The 22,818-nt window shown below is 39.2% G+C and overlaps 1 protein-coding gene across 2 annotated transcripts in view; it reads left to right on the forward strand.

Moving 5' to 3' along the window:
* Window positions 1–16,341, forward strand: part of zbtb16a (zinc finger and BTB domain containing 16a) — a 137,255-nt gene extending 120,914 nt beyond the window's left edge. For both annotated transcript variants that reach the window (XM_005916096.2, XM_042218316.1), the window contains exons 6-7: window positions 7,658–7,828; window positions 10,927–16,341. In XM_005916096.2, the coding sequence (XP_005916158.1) occupies window positions 7,658–7,828; window positions 10,927–11,156 (401 nt within the window). In that variant the 3' untranslated portion in view covers window positions 11,157–16,341. The remainder of the gene's footprint in view (window positions 1–7,657; window positions 7,829–10,926) is intronic.
* The last annotated feature ends 6,477 nt before the right edge of the window (window positions 16,342–22,818 follow it).

Here is a 22,818-nt window from a genome sequence, read left to right on the forward strand (position 1 = left end):
GCACTAACAAGTAGTTGATATCTTTAACTTCTAAGTAGTTTCCATGAATGATATGCTAACTCATGTGCACAGAGTCTGTATTTTTACTTTTTAAGGTTTCTTCAAGTCCAAAAGCTGCTGTGTGTTTACTTTAGGATGGGAGTTTTAACTTTCACTGTCCAGGACAACTGGGTGTGATAAGAGAGAGTAAAAGAAGTGATGCCACTGCCTTTATTTCCTTTTCTTTAGGGCAACAAATACAATACATACATGAACTCTCATACAACTTACACATATTTAAGCTCGTCATACAACAAAGGACCTACATCACATATAGGATGCATGAATGAAAAGGTACATAGACCCATATGAATGGTAGTGACAGTATCACTCCCTATCAGATATCCAGTTCTCTTATCAGTTAGCCAGGAGCGGAGCACGTGTATGTAGATAAAGGACTTTCAGGTGGAAGCCTTAGTAATCACCAAAGTATTGACTATTGGAGAAATGATTAGTAGGAATTAATAATGGCAGAATACATTTTCCACCCAGCTCATACTGATGCCAGATTTCCGTTTTATTTATCGTGCATGCCCACACCTACTAGACCACAGACGTGCAGTCCCTGTGGTTCCATAAAATCTACATTTATTATTATTCCAGCTGATGCTCTACCTAAACGGTACATATTCTTAATTTTTGTGTGTGTTTAATGGAGGCTAGTATAATGTCCAGCAGTGTCCCATAATTCAGGTCATCTGAGTTCATTTGTAGCATAAAATAAAATATAATTCATTCTCAAACAACACGTAGGGATAGGGTGGCTAGTACAGCACAGCCAGCGTAGGGTTGCCATCGACAAATATAGGTATACAAATAAAGAACTCATGTTTTGTTTTTAGCAAATTTGAGTGAATTATGTTACCACTTTCCTGTTACGCTGCTGTTTTTGCTCATCTGAATAAACAGTATTAATTCAGGTCAACACAAAATGAATTCTACAGCAGTCACAAAAAGCGTATTTACAGCAACTATTTTTTTCTTGTTGTTGCTGTTGTTGGGTTTTTTGGTTTGTTTGTTTGTTTTTTTCCCCCCCTTTTTGTCAACTTGTAATACTCACAGTGTTGGCTCTCTACTGAGATGAGGCCAGGATACTAATACATTTTTGCGAGGGAGCAGAGGTAGCCTGACGGATGCGGCTATTCAGAGTAAAGAGAAAAAAGCCGTAGCCATGACAGAATATGAACACATGGAAATGAATCCCATTTCACTGGCAAGGGGATGGACGCTTTTTTCCTTCCCCCTCTCTCTCTCTGTCTCTTAGCCAGCCGCCTGTCTGCGACCTTAAATAACAGTCTCACTGTCAGAGCCGATTTAGCTCACCGGCTCACGGATAAATATTTGAAACGAAAGGCAGTGAGATGAGAGCAGTCGGCCCTATTTACAAGTCAGGCGAATACACCATTAGTGTGTGATGGTGGCAGAAGCCGGGGGGGGTTGAGGTGGCGGAGGAGGGAGGGGGGGGAGGCGGACGTGGCTGCTTGAGCCGCCTGTACAGTAGCGGTGCACACATCTGTTCTATCTACCAGACATTGGAGGGGACACATGCAGCGTCTCTGATCCACCTGCCCACCCGGGCAACGCAAATGTCACCTCAGCTCGTCAGTGGAGCTGCAGATGAGACTTTGCAGCCTCCTGCCACTTTGAACCTCATCCCACTGTGGGCGTGTGTTAAATCACAATGAGCCAGCCGTGAAAGCAATCGTTTAAATATGATGCAGAGCCTTTTGTCAGGGGATTATAAAGTCAGCAACTCGCACAGCCATCATAGGCGCCAGAAATAGGTCTAATTTACCCTCCAAAAAAAAAAAAAGTAGAGGCATGGTGTTCCTCTGCATTTACACTTTGATGTTAATAATCTCATTCACACTTTGCTTGGTAACGAGGCAAAAATAGTGCTTAAAAACAGACAGCTAGACAGCGTATCCACCTTAGAGAATCAGCCTTATAACTTTACCTTCATGTGATGCAGAGACACGTGCACTCTCACCTAGCAAAGTTCAAGTTCGGATTTTTGTCTAATTCTTTTCTTTATATTTTGTTATTTGTTCCTTAATGTATCAATGTTGTGTTTTCAAGTTTTATCGGATGCATCAAACATGCAGAACCCATAAAAGGGTTGGTTGGGTTAAGATGTGGAAACGATTCAATTAATAACGCCCTAATTAACTTATTTTCACTTGTATCAAACGTTAGAGCTACACCTTAACTAAAGTGCCATCCTCGCTTGTTTTGTGCATCTATTTTTCTAGGAGAATATTCCATTCAAAAAGAAATATAGATTAAGTGAGCATGCAAAGGGGTGTATCTGTAAAGATAAATTAGACGTTAAGCCTGTCTGAATGTAGCCCTAGAGGCAAAGCTGCAGTAATGTAAGTCTGTAAATGTAAATAAATTATGTCCATCTGTATGTTCTTATCAGCTAGGATCTTTTCTCGTCTGGATTCTGTAAGACAGCTCAGCTCAAGACATTTGAGTGATTAAAAGCAAATTGCATAAAGAAAGCTGCCATGTATTGGAAAGGAAATCTTTAAACCAACCAAAGTTTCTGCAGTAATGTGCATTTGCTTTATTTATTTACTTCTAGTTAAGTTTATGCAAGCGCCAAAAAGCAGATAAAATGGGAACCATTGGCTCTTCCTTCTATAGTTTTAGTTCTGGTCCTAAAAACATCAAAACCGTTGTCATTAATGCTGATTAATGGCATACGCTATCAAAGACAGTTTATCCATATTGCAAAAGCTAACAGTGCTTAGTAATTGCTAACTAATTACTTTGATAAATGGAAGTAGTGACTAAGAGATGTTTCCATTTGGTGTCATATTTTGTCTGGATTAATAAAGACTCGTCACTGAACACATTTAAATTTAAGATCTGAGATATGTGTAAATTACTTTTTGAATGAAGGTTCAGCTCTATAGGTTTTCTCTCGATTTAAAAATGATTCCTTAAAAAACTGTGCTTTAAAATAAAAAACCAAAATGAATTTTTGTGTCATGTAAACTCCAAAATTTAAATCTAAAAAAGCATATATTATAATAATTGTGACATCATTGTATATTTTCATGTAAGTATTATATTATATTACACTTGCATTATATATTAAAGCAGCACAACAGTGTCCCTGTTGACAAAACCTGCTTTGCAAAGGGAGGAGAAAAACCTTTCACATGCCGCCATTTTTTTCTCTTTGTTTTTCTAATTTTGGGAAAAGCAGTTAGTTATATGCCAAGTTAAATCACAAAATTAATTCATTCTTCTTGTCTGTTCTCTTATTCTGATTTAGTGATGGTTGATCTGTTTTTGTTGTTTTCGGAGGGTGTGCTGTTCTTACAGATTTAGCCTTCCGCTTCATTCAGACCTGGAAAAATTGTATTTCCTCTCATCTGGACTTAAGGCAGACACTGAAACATGGAAAGTAATTGAAAACAAAACACTGCAGGAGAAACGCTGATCCATATTATATTACCGTAATAATGGCTTTTCAGTGGCAGACTTTGGCGTTTAGGTGTGACAGTTGTGTGGTAAATGAGGTTTGGATGAGGTGTCTTTGTTCCAGTGCGCGCAGTTGTTTCCAGCACACAAATGTATCATGGATGCACTGGTTCCTTGCAGGTATTTTCCCAGAAGCACGGCTCAGTTTTGACAAAAAATCCCCAGTAAATACCAAAACCTCAATTCCTGGTATTCAACCTTAATTTTTATGGACAGACAATGGCAGCTCATCTTCCATACAAAGCATTCTAGATATTGCTTGGTTATTGGTTGACTCACTATTCGGTTGTATCAGCTGACAGCAGAAAGCAGCAAAAGCACTTTTATGGACATTCATTACGCGTGCTTCATTTTACCTGTCTGCAGCTTTATCTTTTGAACGCAGCCTTGCTGGTGCGGGCTTTGACACTGGATCACCGTTTAGGACGAGGAAGCAGGAAAAAAAAAACAACCTGATTTAATGGTGTTTATTTCAGCATCTTAATCTTGCCATCTCTCTTTCGCCTCCATCACTGTGTTTTCATTTTCTTCCATCCACCTGCGGTTTCATTACCTCCCCTTAACATCCTATTGCACATTCTTACTGCGATGTTGCCTATCTGTTTAATTTATTTTTGTCTTTATTTCGCGCATGTAGTACAGTATAGGTTCGAGCACTCACGCACAAATGCACAATGTTGGCTCATAAAAAGTGGCAGTCATAGCAGCTGTGTTATTTTTCTTCCCCGGCACCACATGCACACAGACATGCACACTCTCTCTTTACAGACCAGACCTTCATTAATATTCTGTTGTTGTGCACTGTCTGTGTGTAAGTGTCTGTTTTTTTTTCCCTTTTTTTTTTTTTTTTTTTAACTCTGGGCCAATTTGCTGTCTGCTGTGGCGGGGTGTTTTGTGTTCGCAGCTGTATTTGATAGTGCTACAGCCAGAAAGAGAGAGAGAGCGAGAGAGGGCTGAATTGAATTTAGAGAGAGAGAGAATGAGGCAGTTCTGGTCCTGGCAGTGATGGAGCCTGGTGATTTACAGCCTCTTACCGTATATAATGAACACGCACCGTGTGCCCATGGGCACAGGAACCCTCAGCAGTCCTTTGGGGTGTCAAAGGAGGTGATGAGGAGGGGTCAGGAGACGCAGGTGGTGATGCTCGGGGGCACCCTTGGGTTCAGTCACCATGCTGTGGTTCCACCTCACTTTGCCGGGTCCTCATCTGTCGCGTCCCTGCCATGTGGTCACACCACAGAGGGATGGAGAAATGGAGAGAAAATAAAGAGGAAAGCAAGAATGGAAGGATGGAGAGATGGGGGAAGTAATAGTAGCAGATTTGGGATGGACGGAGGACGTGTTCCTATTATTCTCCGCCTCCCATGAGAATATATCCTGACAAAATGAAGCCTTGTCTGCTCCTTTACATTCTCACAATGTGATTACAGAATTGTGTCCGACTTATATAAAACTCTGCAGTGCAACTTTGCACTTTGGCGTCCCCGAGTGGCAATGGGAGATAACATGCGTGATGAGCATCCAGCAACAGGGTGCTTGAGTGAGACCGAACCCCCTCTGTATGTTATACCACGGTTATTTTTTTTGCTTCTGCTGATACCAGAAGCTCCTTAATTAAATTTACACTGGGTCTCTAAGCCTGAATATTATATATTTGTTGTCTATTCATTATATATAGCTAAAGCAGTTGTAGCCAGCACAGACTAACAGAGGCACCCTTACTTTAGCGCAGTAACTGTAGCATTGATTTGTGTGTTTGGGTATAGGAAAACTATTTTTTTTGTTTTGCATTGTTGTCAAATATGATTTTGAGGTTGTTTTCTTCTTGCTTTTTGTTTATTGCTGTTATTTCTTGTAAGATTTGCATAAATGTCTACAGTAACTTGAGATAAAGTCAGTGTAAATGGGTTAAATTGAAGTGATTTATAAACCAAATCTAAGCTTCAGATCATTTACAAAGCTATAAGAGAGATCATGGACACTCTCCAAAACTCTTTATTGTGTTTTCCAATTTAATTTAAATAGCACTAACTCACCATCACAAACATACAGAATACATATTGTGTAGAAATCTGTATTGTGCAGAAATCCTTTATTATATTATCAAATGAATCAAGTTCTTTCCTACTAATGGAAGATTTTTGATGTTTGCCAACAGCAGACCTTAGCACAGAAACACGCATCTAAACGTAAATAGCCCTCCACAGACATTCTTCGAGTATTAGCATCCCACTTGCTGGTTTGATCGGAGGCCTTAATTAAAGGCAGGTGAATCTGAGCTCAATTATTATTCTTGCAGCGTCGTGCAAGCCCACCGAGCTCTGTGATGGATTGTGATCTCTGCTGTGGTTGAAACGCTAGAAAGAGCACAATGTCTTACAGCGGGAGCCACTGATAACTTCATGCAGACAAATAAAGACTGTCACTTTTATTGATTTTTGCCCAGCCCCCACCACTGCCACCATATACACCCACATCCCCTGCTCCATCCCTGTCTCAGTTTTATCCCTCCCTCTTTACCCCCTCCAATCCCCAGCATTCCCTTTAATGGGAATGCATCCAGCATCAGAAGGCTTTGAAAACATTTCCCTCCCCAAAAGTATAACATAGCCGACACGTGATCAACATTTAAAGAGTATCCAGTTTACATTCCTTTCCCATCCTTTCTTTGTCTCTCCTTCTAAATAAACTAGTTACATGTGTGCATACTCTACGTGCATACATAAAATCTCAAATAAAATATGCAGGATGGAAGTGAAATAGTCTCTTAACAGCGGGGCAGTGGTAGCAGCACATAACGAGAAATGCAATTTATTCTCTGGCACGTTGCTACTTGGACAGGCAGATAATGAAAGGCATAGGTCACTGATGGTGACTTAAACCTGCAGCGGTAGAGTGAAATACATTAATAAATATCCACAACATTACTTGGATGGAGAGTGTAACACTGGGGGGAAGCAAATGACGCAAGAAGCAGCCCCTCATCAAACACGGAAATACAATTAGTCTTTGGACTGCTGGTGAGAGGCTCCTGCAAATCATAATATCCCTGATCACTGACATCTGAATATGCATTACAGCAGCCCTGTGGGGACCTGTGCAGTGGCAGCATGAGGGGGAGAATGTTATCATTTTCATTTCTGAAAGCATGCATGCTATACAACCGCCAGCAGTCTGATGCCTACAATAACTGCGATGTCTCAGGAAGGAAATATGATGCTATCTAAGGAAAAATTAAGGAAGGGTGGAGACGGGGCGTAAGGAGGCTAATATAAGCCAGTCAACATGCTGCCAGTGAATGTCAAGACATGGTACATTTATCTTCATTTACATTTTTAGGCATTGTCATTTAACCGTGATGATGACACACTGTCTAAAATACAAATATTGTGTTTTAGGACCGGCTACATGGCAGTGATCGAGGATGCAGAGTAATTTGGACTCTACGACTAGACCAGTTAAAGACAAATGCCTGAATTTGGGTCTGCTTAAACACATATATATCCAAGGATAATAGATTCTGTGATGACAAACTCACTTCTTTATCCTAGGTTTGCACATTAGTTAGGTGATCCATTAGTGCATTGTGACACTGGGTCTGCATGGTCAATAATACATCTCGAGGCTGGTGAGCAGCCATGACAGGCTACAATTATTTAAGGGTTTGGACAAAGCAAAACAACAGCGCAGGTGATTTGTAGACAAAGACAAAAGATGGGTTATACTTGTCTGCTGTTATTAAAGCCTTTATGTAGCTGCGCATTGGAAGATACTGCATGCTGCTCTTGCATTGTGCAGAACCCCGACAAAATAATCAGATAAAGTAAAACATTTTGCAATGCGGCTTCCTTCACAGTAGCTTTCTAATTTTTTTTTGAAGGTGGAAGCTATTTTCAGACATTTGACGTTCTTCTTTGTCACAATTACTAGAGTAACACTTGAATTGTACATGTAAATAAAGACAAAACCCAAGCTTCTTGGTGCTGTCATTTGCACTCAGTTGTCATTAACCCTTCAAGCTATCTTTTCACGAGCTCAACCAGTGCAGTCTTTAGCCTTTTTATGATACAATGTCATCAGCAGTTTGTGTGAATGTGTCCTATTTTTTCTTTCCACATTTTAGCCGGGGACCACCCATTTGAGTGTGAGTTCTGCGGGAGCTGCTTCCGAGATGAGAGCACGCTGAAGGGCCACAAGCGCATCCACACCGGAGAGAAGCCCTATGAATGTAACGGGTGTGGGAAGAAGTTCAGCCTCAAGCACCAGCTGGAAACCCACTACCGTGTGCACACAGGTACTGTGACCAAAATAAGTAAAGGCTTTAGCGATAATGGATAACAATCAAAGCATTCGGAACTATTTATTCTCACTTGATTCTGTGTTGTTTGCGGTAGAAAATGAAAATCTATAGTGTGCAACACAGTGTAGCATCACAACAACTTTAGCTTTTTGTTTCAGAGCAAAAAACTGTAGAACTTCCTGTTCAACATTTTTCATATATACTCAGTTAACAAATGTTTTGGTGTCTGTAGAGGCCCAGTGACCCCCAAACTTGGGCAGGACAAAAATGGATGCCAGATCATTTCAGATACAATATGTTAACAAATTAATTTTGCAGGTGATAGCAGCTATGTGAAAAAAGCCAGACTAGTGTTTTACACTTGCTTTTGAGTCTTTTACTGTACTAAGTTCTTCTCACCTCACTTGCAGAAAGAGCATAAACTGCAGTAATGAGATGTTCTAAAACATATGGTGCATGATGGGGGAGCCTGTTAAGGGACTCTCTTCTAGAAAATCCAAGTTGCAAGGCGCAGACCAAACCAGATGAATATCTTTGTTGCTGAGATACAGTAGATGAATGTCTCAGAAGACTTTGTATTGATCTTAGTATATTTAGAGCCCCATAAAGATGTTGACACAGTGATAAGCTAGGTGCCCTGGAGAATGAGTGCATGCTACGTAGCAGAGTGAGCGAGGATACCACAAGTGCTCACCAGGATGGCACACAGCCAAAGGTTTATGCTTCCTCACCATCCCTTTTTCTCAAACACACACATAGCAGCACCCTCCCATCTCCCATTCAATAAACCAGCTGTTAAGCCACACTATCAAGGCAGCCTGTCCAATAATTGGCTTCCCCCCCCATCCACCCTTTCGCCTTTTGTGTTGGGGAGGGGGGCTTTGCGTTAAGCTGGAGAGCAACAGCAGATAACAAGAGCAAGTGACAAGCTCACAGTCAAAGGCCACCTCGCACAAAAGGGAGCTGCTTGATGAATCATCGACATTGGCAACCCAACCCCTCCCCGACCCGTCCTCTCCACACATTCCAAATGCCAATGGCGGATCAATACCTGGGCCCTATTTGCAATTCATTATTAGCTGGTTATTTGAAGCGACCCTGTTTACAGTCTGGTTATCAATATCAACATCATGCAGGTGTCCACACTGCTACAAAGAAGCGCGGGGCCTGCAACACTGTATTTATGCTTATTGGCTCAATGGAAGCGTAACCCGGCCCCTGTGGAGGTCAAGGTTAACCGGGGATTCAAAGGAGCAGACGGGCTGGGCAGCAGAGGCACAAAGTCGGACGTTTCGCAGCACACATGCGCAAAGATCTAGCTGAAAGGTGACAGCGAGCGCTGGGCCAGATCACTTCCGACAGCTCATTTCAAATGCCATTGGTAAAGGTCAGCATTTACATGTCTAATTTGCGTCTGCCGGCTTGAGCGCTGGTGGATTATTCCGTGCCATCACTCAAATCATTAGCACATTTAGGCCGGCCGCTGTTGCTGAATTGAAATGTGCCTCTGGAATATAGCAGCCCCCACAGCAAGAAAGCAGTGTTGCACTATGATTTATGACACTTGCAGGAGTTCTCGGTGTCGTCAGCTGTATTTTCTTGTAATGTGCTGTAGATTAGTTGATTAGATCATATTCTATAAAAGTAAATACGCCTGGAATTTTTTTCTTCTTCTGATTGTACTGACTGGTTCTTATCACAGGTAAACAGGTGATATGATTGAGAGAGTCTCTTATAACTCTCGTATTCTCTAATTTGGGTCATTTTGAGCATATTTCTACCGGCTAAAAGAAATTTATACTCACTCTAATAAGTACTAAGAGCTGAATTTTGAATTTTACAGTTTTTACAAGTAATAACAAATAAAGTATATGTTAAATTATCCTCTGCATGTACTTTAAAACTGCTGGCATAATATTCCATGTATATTAGTTTTAATAGCAGAACATCTCCTTTTCTTTTTCTTCTGTTGCACAGCCTGATGTAACTAAAACCTTGATCCTTCCAAAATCTCTTTACACAGGGGTATTTTAATAAAATAATGACATGGAAACAGTTCTATCCCTTTAAAGTAAGAATAATTAGTAAACAAATCATCATGTGCGCTGCTGCTGTGAGGGGATACTTTGACTGGACCTGACGGCTATTCTATTTATTTCTCAGAGGTGAGAAAACTGCACTAATGTACTTGGAGCTTTTTATTCTCCTCTCGCTTCTGATTTGTATCAATTATCGAAGGCTGTTGAGAATGACTTTAAAGAGTTACCATTATCTTTTACTGGTGCACAGTGTCGTCTGGAAGACATTTGGGATTTCACCTCTGGGTTTTGACTTGTCGCTTTTTAGATGCATCGTTCAATTATCATAATAGCGTCAATGTTTCTTGTGAGCCACACAGAGAAAAAAAATCTCTTAGTGCTGATGGGATTTTTTTTCTCTCCCACAACTTTTACTTCTTTGGTGCAAAAGACACCATGTTTAAACTGTCGGTAGATTTGGGTTGATTACATCTTGGGTCTGGCTGTTGTCCAAAGACATAAAGATGGCAACACAAGGTCAAAACAGACCATGTAGTGAAACCTAACTGACAGGGATGAACCACCTTCACCTTAGCTCCTCTTTTGAGGCAATGTTTAACTTGAAAATCTGTAAGATTTTTCTGACATCCAGATATTCAAAATAACCTAGTATACCTTTGACTGCTGCGGCCTTGGTGATTGAAGACACAGAACAGTAGCTGAATCCTCAGAAGCAGCTCAGACAGTTGCTAACCTGTTGGTCCATTTGCTGTTTGTGTGTTTATCTGACTTATGTTAGAAAAAAATAAAGAAAATATAACTCAAATGTAATTTAAAATCGTTGGCTGTAGAAATACACACATTTTTTACTGCATTTTGAACAGCAAGGATTTTTCTCATTGCATTAAATAAAGTTAATAAGTTTTAAGGCAAAGAAGCAGAAGTCATGCACTTATCAGTAACATCTTACAGACTAGTACAGCTTTTCCATCCCTCTAATGGATTTCAGTACTGAATTCCTTTATTTGCTGTTTAACGTCACACTTAGGCTAACACTGTTGTCTTCATCTTTAGGTGAGAAGCCATTCGAGTGCAAGCTGTGCCACCAGCGATCCAGGGACTACTCGGCCATGATCAAGCACCTGCGCACCCACAATGGCGCCTCGCCCTACCAATGCACCATCTGCCTGGAGTACTGCCCCAGCCTGTCAGCCATGCAGAAGCACATGAAAGGCCACAAGCCCGAAGACATCCCCCCAGACTGGCGTATAGAGAAGACCTACCTGTACCTCTGCTATGTCTGAGTCTAAGAAAGTGAATGAAGAGGGTAGGGGATGGGTTGAGAGGTAAGGGGAATGTAACAAAGCGGATAGGAGGCATGAGTGTTGACGATCGAGGAATGTCAACGAGAAGTGACTGGAAAGCAAGAGGGTTTGTTTTCTGTTTTTTGTTTTCATGCAAAGGCAAGCGATGAGGGCGGGGTGGGGGGAAAGGGTGGTGATGGTGGGGCAAACGTGCTAAGAAGAGGAAGTCTTGGACACGGAGATCAATTCTCCACCATTGTTCGGATTCACCGGGTCATTCACTACATCTGCAACTGTGTTATTGTTTCAGGTCATTTCATGCAGCGCCATAAAGTGAGCAAGCTGCAAGGAAGTGACTTCTTGGATGCTGCTGAGTTGAGAAAGCAGATTCTCAAGGGCTATCTGAACCTCTACATCCATGCTGTCGGGAGCCTTCACTGCGTTTTGAGGTCTTGTTTTGCCCAAAAAATGGAAAACTTTTTGGGGGGGTTTTGTTCTGCAGTGGTACTTTGTGCTTTCATGCTCAAAGTATCACTGCAAACCTACATCTTTCTGGTTACGAACTACATAAAAAAATATCTCAGAAGAAGACTGAGACATGTTTTTTAACATGCATGCATCCTGAAGAAACTAATACTGTGGAGTAAATGAACAGCTTTGGGGGGGACCTTCTCCTTTTCCAGTAGAGGATGTATAGGTTTTGTCACCTTTTTTGTTTTATGCATGAGCAGTTTTCACAGAAATCTGCCCGTTATCCTGTCCATGTCTGAAAAACCTTCAGATCCCAATGGTGGCAGTGAGATAGCCCCTGAGAATCAGCAGCAGAGCCGGTAGGCTTATGCAGTAGATGAAAACAGTTGAACTGGACGAGTGGAAGCATTAATTTAATGCTGCAAACCAAGCACCCATTTGGTTGTGAGTGGGGAAAATGCTAGCGCTGCTCTTTGTCGGAAGTGTCGAAAGTGTTCTCAGTAGTCTTCCTCGTTCTGCATCTCTTTCAGATGAGGGCTGGAGAAGGTTGAGTCACAACTGGCCACTCACGGTTCTCCCCAGAGAGCCACAGGCTAACTTGTGTTACTTTTTCATCATATATATACATGCATATATATATATTTTTATTTTTTATCTTTTTTGCTCTGCATCGTAGTTTATTACGGCTTAATTGCACAAGTAAAACAAACTACGACAACAGTCTCTGTTTGACGTCAGCAAGGTATATACTTTTTTTTTCATCCGCTCATAACTCGCTACAATATTTCACATTAAACCCTGCCTATTCACCTATTGAGCAATAGATAACTGGACTGCTTGTATCCATGTACGTTTAACCAGATGACTATCATTTTTCTCACACTAACAAGAAAGTACATAAACTGACTGACACGCAAACACTTCAACTGCAAGAAATCTGTCAGTTCACCGGAGTGATTTGAAATCCAAGCAGCGGAAAGTGACTTGGGAAAAGGTTGCTGTCTGTGAGAGTCCTGTGACTTTACCTGCTAGTTGTAAATGTTGAGGATGCCTTAGCTGCACACCTTAATGTTTGTCATAGGTGGTGTGGCAGTTTGAAGACTGTTATATGGCATAGTGACATGAATGTGAACGCTTGTAAGCCCGGCTTCTACTACCATGTAAGCATACATACTGTAGCAGGTTAATGCTGCCTTTCAGTCAGTAATTCCCAGGTTATGATTAGTTTCCAGTGGGTCACACTGGAAGACTTTCTCCATCCAACATTAACAGCATGCATGCTTACGTTCCAGCAGGCAAGACTTGCTGGGCTACGCACCTTTTCATCCACGAGCCCCAGGTCATTGTGTGGAAGTGAGGTTTATTTTGGAATGTGCACCACTTGAGTACTGGCAGGTCCTGCATTATGTTACAGATATTGTATTCAGATGATGCATATTCCCAAATGTAGTTGCACTGATTTGAATTACCACTGGGGCTTTTGGCAAAGATATAGTTAAAAGGATGTGTGTTGGATACCTGTTTACAACACAGCATAGGGAAACAGCTGTAAAGCAGGCGTGACATTTCATGCTAAGCTGTAACACTGACCTTGGTTCTCTTGGGGGGGGAAAAAACACATAACCTGAGAAACTCCTGCTCCAACATTTTCTCTGACTACAAGTCGGCAAAGTCTTTTCTTACACCTTTGAAATGCAGCATTAGACCTTTACGGTATACGCAGTCAGGTATTATGGTTGAACCTTGGGAGTTTTGATGAATATCACTGCACATCACAGCGTTGTATCTGGTTGATCACATATCCAAGAAAGGGGAGATCACTGATTGGACGAGACACAGCCCAGCAGCTTAGGGGGCGACCAGTAAGATGACAGAATAAATCAACTCTTTCTCTGTGGTTTTTGTCCCTGCACTTCGTCTCTCTCTCTCTCTCGTCTTGTTTTGTTGTTTTCTTATGATTTACCTTGAGTTTGATCTCAACACATTGTACTTGAATTACCTCGTTTTTGTGACCTCATGTTCCTTTTGTGTATTTTAATTTTCCCTTTTGTTTCATTCGTTTTGTTTTGTTGTTTTTTGGGGAGTTTTTCTTTTGTTTTTATTTGTTAGTTAGCGTGTGTTGGAAAGGTGCATTGCGAACATGATTGAAGCAATGCGTACGCGGAAAAAAAAATAAGTGCCACGGCGAAGAGATTTGTTTGTTTTTTTCTTATGTTGCGTATTTCTTTGTGCATTACTCGTTACCAAACTTGGTATTATTAACCCTGCTTGTTAAAGAGCTGGAAGGTTTGGTCATTTGTTATAAAAGCTACCTCTAAGTTGTCGTGTTGTTTTTTTTTCTTTTTCTTGTTTTTTTCTTGGTAAAAGCACATTTTTTGCATTTGTGTTTTGCATTGTTTCATCTCATGCTTTTTTTTTTAAGTTGATTTATGATTGTCTGTTTTTTTAAGCAAAATGTATATAAAAGGATGAGAGATAACAAAGTAGAGGCTGATAGGATGAGAAATGCCAAATGGATGTTTATTCTTCTCTTACAGTCCCCCCAAACCTGCACCTCCAACCACAGAAGAGCAGAGAGAATGGAGGGGAAAAAAAGCAATTTTGAAGCCTTAAGTGATGAGGGATACAGCAGATAAGAGGAAGTACTATTGCTTTTAAGAGGGTTTAAAAACAAGAATCTAAACTTGAACATATGTGAATAGAATTGTAGTTTTGTAATGTGAAAAAAACAAAAAAAAACCCAGAAAGTTCGTCTAAAAAACGCTGAACCACCCAGGACAGGTCATTTTTGCAGTGATGCAGAGTGCGTTGGACAATTGGAACTGGAAGTGGTAATCAAAAAAGGAGGGAGAAAAAACCACACATAAAACAAAAGGTTAAAAATAGAGATTCTCTCAGCAGACAAGCTCTCTTGAGAAATGAGTGTATTCCTGAACAAGAGCCAATAGAGGCAATTTGATATATAAAAATTGTGATATTTTTGTATTCAGTGTCAGTCCTTTTTCCATTTGTGGAGGGTTATAGCAGGGCACAAATATTTGTATTTCTTTTTTTTTTTTTTAAACCTGTTTTTTTTTCTCTTTTTGGGTGTGAATCATTTTATTTGCCTTGCTCCTCTTTGATATTGTTGAACAAAAAAACATGTGTGTGAACATATTGTAATAATAAGTGTTGCTTTCTGGATGTCAATTGCATTGTAGGTGAAGGACTAAATCTATCCGCCACAAATTTTACGAGTGTGTGTGTGTGTGTGTGTGTATGTGACAAAGTTAAGAGAGAAAAAAAAAAGAAGAAAAAAAAAAGATGATAATATGCGGGGCGGCAGGGGGACGCGGCCAAACCGACCAATTAGTACTTGTCATTCACGATTTTTCAATCAAACTTGACTGTCGACATGTTTTTTTGTTTTGTTTTTGTACTTGAAAAAAAAGAAAAAAGAAGGGGTGGCATGTCCCGTGGTGTCTTGCCATTTTATTCTCTAACACTGTGATTTGAGGGAGCTTTTTTTCACCCTCGCATAATATCCACCCACTATAATATACCCAGTCACGGTTCAGTCTGAACACCACAATGCAAGACCTGTTCAGTCACATTATTCCTATCATCGTCCTCTGAATGTTTTCTACTTTCTTGTGCAGGTGAAAGAGTGCATGAAAGAGTGTGTAACTGTGCGTGTGCGTGTGGGTGTGTATTAGTGGAAAAATGCACTAAACAGATCAGATACAAAATAAATGATATTCTATGCCACTTTTTTTCTGTGGGAAAAATATATATATACATTGGCATTGATATAGTTCTTCCCTCAGTGTTTCTCCGATGTTTCTGTACTATCTTTGTGCCTAAAAATGGAAATTGTTCAACAAAAATATCCATCTATATCTGCTTAGTTTCTGTATTTTCAGAAGAAAATAAAAATGGTGTCTCCAGCGCCCTAGGGATGTCATGACGCTCTAAAATGACCTGATTTTCTTTCTTTTTTTTCCTTTTTAATCCTGAATAGAGCAGTGCCTCTTCTTTTCTTGTTTTTTTTTCAAGGACTGCAATAAACCCTTAATGCTATTGAAATAGCAACTAGGATTGTGCATTCGCTTCTGTTCTTTGGCTCTGCTCTATGATTGGCTCCCAGAAGCATTTATTTAGCAACACAAAACAAAACATGGGGAAAATTTACTGAAATTTGTGCTGCAGTCGTGAAACTATTAGAGACTTTTGGGGACGAGATCTGCTTTGTGATTTATTTTTCTGTTTTCTTGCAAGCAAACGAGGCCCCGAGTCTGCTTCTCTAATTCTAATTTTCTCTTTTTGTCAGCAACAGGTTTGCTGAGCAGAACATTTTATTGTTCTGGAAAAAATGTAAAAAAAAAAAAAATGATAAAGAAACCTCCATTTGGGTAGGTTAGCACCGGGGTATTACCCTTCTGTTGCTTCAGTTTTGTTTGTTTTTTAAGTACTTTTTCTTTGCTACAAAAAAGCATTTAAGAGGGGATGTTCAATTCGTCAGAGAGGAATCATGGCATCCCTGGAGCTGGCACTCTGTGTTTGGGTGTGGTGTTTCTAGAACAAAGTAGCCATTTCATGCAGTGTTGCAATGCATGTGTCATCGAGGTCTAGACTAAACTTGTTTGAGTAACAAAGCACCAAGACATTGTATTTTTTTATATTAGCACTGAGGACCAATTGCCCTGTCGGACCAAGCATAACAAAGCTTTTTATGTAACAAAGCTTTTCTCTCTCTGTCTTTCCCTGGCTTGTCTGTGCTACTTCTTTCCTCCATTGTTGTGACAGCACAAGTGCCAGTCAAGTTGCTCTATATTAAGAAAATAGTGTTTTTATTATGATTTGAATGGTTATAGTTTTTGTCTACCTCAGCACCTAATCTTAGCCTAATCTTAGAAGGTGCCCAATTATTATTTTTTATTTTCTTTATTTTGTTCTCTTATTGTTGTCAGGTATATAATTTTTTTTTTTTTTTTGGAGAAAATTGGCATTAGAGCTTTGCAAAGGTCCTTTGTCTTTTCCAGCGACAACGTGCTATTTCTTTCTGTGGCAGTACGTTTCCTGTTGAGCTGTGCCACCAATCTATAGCCACTGTCTGTTGATATAGAAGTTGTTCTTTTTCGTTTCTTTCCATGTAGAATCAGACACATCTCTTTGTAACATTTCAGTGTTCTCTGATGGAGTGTGAAAAAAATAAAAAGGAAAAATAAAAGAATTATGCTGCAGGTTTTCTTCTCCATGTTGTCGATAAAGTCAATGTTGTGCCTTTGATAGTGAAAATATAACGATTTTTTGTTTTGTTTTTTTACATCCTACTAACAGTAGATTGTTTTTTTTTTTGTAGTGAAATTTTTTTGTAATTTTATTTATGAGTCTCATAACAGAAATCAAATCATGATGTTCAGTTGTATACTTTCAAACTGCAGTTAGAAAAAAAAATAAAAAATGGACTTCATGTTGTCTGTGTTAGCCCTCTTTCTGGCTCACTATTTTGTTTACAGTAGTGGAAACCCTGTTTCACAAGAGACAAAGACTCACAACTTTTGAATCGTTGTTAAAGTTACATACAAACTTTGGCAAAAGTAGGAAAAAGTCTGCGTGGAATAGCTGCAGACATCTATCAGGGTAGATGGACAGTACTTCCACATTCAGTATTATCCTAAAAACTAAAGGCATTAAATAAAAGAGCAAGGTATTATATATATCTCAAAGAAAATAACTATTATACTGCAGATATGAAAATACCAAATAAATAAAAGCCAAAGACGACCGGTTACATTTAAAGGACCAGTGAATATGAGAGATTTTATCTTTATCTCATTTTATCTCAACACAACTCGCTATATGCTGTACTGTTATTTTCAGAATGACTATATCAATAATATTATTGTATAACTAGTATTTAATCTGGTGAAAAGACATTATTTTTACTCATTTTTAAAACTAAGATTTCGTCCACTCTTGCTTTACTTTATTGTAATGTGGGCAGGGTCATGTTTACGAGCAGCAAGACATACTTAAAGCAAAAAATAAATATCCACATTAAGTAACCGGAATCAACGTTTTATAACCATTTCAAAGTATCTGACTGATGCCACCATCAGTTTTCTGTGAATCTGCTTTATTTTTCAACAAATGCTCAGAGCTGAAGTGCATTCAGTTGTCTAGCTTTGCACTCAGCATCTGGCTGTTTGCCACCAGTTCTCACTCATAATGTACTAACGGTAACTGTTGCACCACTTCAAGCCTGACTGCCTTTTGTCTGTTCAGTCGCTAATGCCATAGAGGTCATAAATGCTATCATTAGATATGCAGGGGCATGTTTATCTGCGCACCTGTGCTCTCACACAGGCATGATTGTCATTAGAGAGGAAGCGAAGCAAGACAAAAAATGTTCCGATTTTGCACAAAGATAGACGACCCCAAACAGGGGTTTTTTCTGTGGCAAGTTATAGCTGATGTTTATCACCTGTTATCATTTTGCATCGTTGCTCAAGCTCACATCAAAACATCAAATATTTTGATATACCATTTAAATTTATACAGCAGGTATTGAATAATTGTTCCACGGTTTTAGAGCAGTAGATCATTGTGAAGCTAAAGAAACAGCCAGTATTTAGAGAGGCTTAATCCCTGTCTTTAAAAGTAAAAAGAGAAGATCAGTCTATGAGTCCAATATCTGTTTCAGTGCAGCGAAGTCTTCTTTAATTAGGAGAACTTTTAACAAAAGGATCACAATGAAACTTTTGATCACTTAAGACAAGTTTAAGATAAATTTGGTTCGATTCTGCACATGAGCCATATTTTAGTATTTCTAGTAGTCATAAACTATATTTAACTGTCCACTATTAAAGGTTTTTATTAAGAGATAACACAGTGAAATTTTCCTTTTTTTAAATTCCAAGTTTTCTGAAACTGTTCACCGTAATTAAACAAATGAGGTATCTCATTACTTATTTAGCAATTTGCAGACACTGACAGGAGAAATAGAGGAAAATGAACACAGAAATCTGTGCTTGGTTATTTTGTGAACCCTAGTTTGACCAAATATAACAAGCCAGAAATCACCTTTGCATTGCTCATTGGATTTGTAACCACTGCTATTGCAGGGACTCTCTGCCATTTGGTCTTAGAGCTGAAAAAGCTTGTCGGTTGAGAGGTGAAGCATCTTCAAGAAACTTAAAGAAGTCCCATCAGTTTTCCTTCGAATCTCCTTAGATTACCATGAGCTGGATAACTGAGAACCTACACTGCTATTGTTTCTACACATGCTTCACTAATAATATTTTGTCACTTCGTCACTGATGCATATCTCATCTGAATTCGACAGCCAATTAAAACAGTTACTACTTTTGTCAGTCAGACTTTTCTCTCCTTAATATTGTCCAGCATGACGTTTTTTGGTTGTTTGTTTTTTTTTAGTCAAATCAAATATGTATGAAAAAGTAAAGAAAGCACTTTCTATTTTACTGGAGCACTCAAAGTGCTTTATACAACATGCTTCATTCACCCCTTCATGCTTTTTTTCCAGTACAGCATTTTTCCAGTCTTCTGATATCCAGTTTGAAATGTAGCCTCGGTTTTCTGACCTTAGCTGACAGGAGTGGCATCCTGTATGGTGTTCTGGTGCTGCAGCTCATCTGCATCAAGTTCCAGTGTGTTGTGAGTGTTCTGCATACCTTCATTGTAATGAATCATTATTTGAGTTGCTGTGACCTTCCTATCAGCTCAAAGTAGTCTTCTCCTTTAACCTCCGCTATCAACAAGGCTTTTTGTTTTCTCTTTTCTGACCGTTCATTGTAAACGTAAGAGATAATTGTGTAGGAAAATTCCAGTAGATCAGCAGTTCTGACCAGCCCATCTGGCATCAACAACCATGCCACACTGAGTCACCTTTCTTCCTAATTCTGATACTTGGCTTGAGTTTCAGCAGCTCATCTTGATCATGTCTGTGTGCCTAAGTGTTTTGAGATAATGCCATGTGATTGGCTGTAACATTTGAGTCACAGTTTTTCCTCAGCTGGTTTGATGCAGCAGAAAAGTCTCTCTTAATGCAGTTCTCACAACAGTTCAGACATTTTTCATAACGCAGAATCAGCTGTGCAAAAGACACTGAAAGATTCAAAATACCCTTTTCACATTTATCAAAACACGAATAGTGAGTCAATCACTTCAACTCTGTGATGAAAGAATCAAACCCTTTCACCACTCTTTAAAGAATTAGTCATTGAAATGTTTAGTTGTTTCTTTGTCTTAAACCCTTAGTGACTTTGAGAGATTTCTGCAAAAATGTGAAGGATTTTTTGACACTTTACAAAATTGCTGAAATTGAGAAAAGCTAAATAATACCCATTAAATTCTATGCATCAGAAAACGGACAAGTAAAATATATATAATCTGAGACCTGAACACCAACTACTGTGTGGGCCAGTAAAGTCACGCTACATACATTTAGCAACCACTTTATTAGATATGCTTGTTCCAATGCTTGTTACAGTAATCCAAATATCTAATCAGCCTTTAACATCAGCAGCAACTCAAAGTATTTAGGCATGTAGACATGATTAACTTAAATAACCACTCATTAGAAACAGGCTAGGCAGAAGAGCATCCCTGAAAGTACAACATGTCTGGCCTTGAAGGAGATCTGTACTTCAGATGGGTACAGAAGACCACACTGGGGGCTACACCCATCAGCTAATAACAGAAATACCTAAGGCTACATTGGTGAGTCACACAGTCTCACCAAAATACAGAAGACTGAAAAAACTGTACTCCAATGGCCTTCAGTCAACAGTATCCAGTAGAGGTTCCTTGGGGCTGCTTAAAAGGGAAACTTGGATGAGCAGCTGACACTAACCTGAAAGTATGCATTTCTATTTGTTGCAAGTAAACCTCTGAATAGGCGTTACTGTATTTGCTCTTTCATACAAGCTTGAAGTCACTGGACTGGAAACATTAAAGCAATGCTGGACAGTATTAGTAGAAAAAGGGTGTTTTCATATTCAAATGACATAATTTCCTTAGGGATTATTAAAGTATTCTGATTCTGAAGTTCATCAAGACAGTAAGAAATATCTTTAGTAGTGTAACAATAGCAGTATCACTGGACAATTTATTAGGTACACCTTTAGGTAGATCTGTCTAGTACTGGTTTGGATCCCAATAGGTGATTCTATTGTGTAAAATGCTTAATTCTTCACATTTCATTTTTGGGTGTGAACACTATTTTTTTAGGGCCAGTAAAAAAATAGTTGGTATTTTTTGATAAAAAGTAGAAAAATATTTTGATGTCAACGTCCTAAAACAGCAGTGAGTAAAGGCTTTTACTCAGCGGTCACAGTGTTTAAGTGAAGTGCTCGACTGCATATTCTAACTCATGTGAAACAAGCTTTGATTGTTGAATTGTATCAAAACAATTGAGAAGACTTAAAAAAAGAAATATGGTAATTATTATTCATCATTTTACTTACTTATGCTTACATTAAATAGTATTATGAACATAATCATGTTCATAATTTGGTGAGGGAGCAGGATTTATTTGTCTCCTCTGGTGCATTGGACATGTTTTTTTGTATGAATGCTTTAACAAGATGATTCATGTGGCCTGATATTTCTTTTCCCAGTGCCATCATCAGGCTAAAATCTCCACATGCTACCCTTTCCAAACAAAACACAGCACTGAATAGGTGGATTGTACAACATTTGCTGAGAAAATGTATGTTTCCTGAGAAGAAAATCCTTTGACTTCACTGATTTGAGGGTCTTTTCTGTACCATGATACTTAGAGCAAGCTTTGAAATTTCATCCTCAGTGCTGGTGAGGCTTAAATGTTGCATTCACATCACACAGGCAGGATAGGAAAAAACAAAAGACATCCCTCTAACTGTCCTTTCATTGCTACAGTCAGCAATTAAATGTACTAACAATGAGGTGTTCTGACATCAGTATAATCATCCTGCCTGAGTGTGCATTACTGCGCAGCGCATAATATATATGGAGTATATTTTGTAAATGCTTGCAGTGTTGTGTGTTTGTAGTTAATGTCATCGCCGCTCATATCTGGGGTAATAAACATCCATTATCAGTTCTGTGTGGTTCCCAGAATTTTATGCCCAATAAAACTAGAGAAGGCAAGCCCGGCTGTGTGTGTCCAACAAATAAATACAGTGTCACATCAAAAGTGTCTCCAATATTTCCCAATAATCCTCCTATATTTGCTCATTTCCTCTCTCTGGCACACGAGATCAGATCTTGACTTCAGCGTATTGGAAACTAATGAGGCAGCTCTCCAGTTTCCCTGTTCATTTATGCAGAACACTCCAAAGTATTACATCCAAAACACATTGCAGATTAGTGTCGTTTTTCCCGTTTGATTTTTTCTTCTTTTCTTGTTTTTTTGGGAGAAAACAAAAACAGGAAATGAGGCCAAAAACTAACTGTGAGCAGATTTGTTGGACTTTGATGTGACTTTCATGTTATTTTGGGGCATGGGAAAGGAAAGGGCAGTGCTAAGTGAATGGTTTGTCAGGATGGTAGAAGGAACAGTGTAGGGGCTTTGTTTTACAGAATCAGGTTTGAGTGCTGATCTTTGACCCACATATGTAAAGAGTGGATTATTAGAGTGATGACTCCAAGGTTCCCTGTTTGGTGGTGAAGGGAAGATTAATGATGGTTTAATTCCAACTATTAATCGCTTACTCAACCAGACTGTTTTTAAATCAACCACATGAACTACGCCATTGAAATCTGAATCTGAAATCTTGTCAGCAAAGACGTAAACAGTTCAGACATAACCCCAGTCATCGGTCAATGATTTAAGAGGAAGCTAAGTTGATATATGTTAGAGCTTTTCAGATATGATGTTATCATCACAGTGCATTTTACATAGCACATACCTTAAGTTGCACAGCTTATTGCTCAGAGATAAAATAGAAGCTTAAGCGAGTCTTAAGACTTAAGAGATCCCTTATTCCTTTAAATTTTGCTTCCAAAGAGACACACTTCCTTTTCATTTTTAAGTGGTCATGAGCAATAGTTCTTCAGGCTTTCTGATTGCTTTTTCAGTCACTTTCAGTCCAGTCCTTGTACCTAACCAGAGCAATGCTTTGTTTGTTTTTTAAGCCACTTAACACTGACCTAAAAAAAGGTTCCTAAAACTGCCAGTGCAGAAAAAGCATACCCGGAGAGAAAA

Source organism: Haplochromis burtoni, unplaced genomic scaffold, assembly GCF_018398535.1.
Source record: "Haplochromis burtoni strain Fernald_Lab_line unplaced genomic scaffold, NCSU_Asbu1 Contig_17, whole genome shotgun sequence".
Classification (NCBI taxonomy): domain Eukaryota; kingdom Metazoa; phylum Chordata; class Actinopteri; order Cichliformes; family Cichlidae; genus Haplochromis; species Haplochromis burtoni.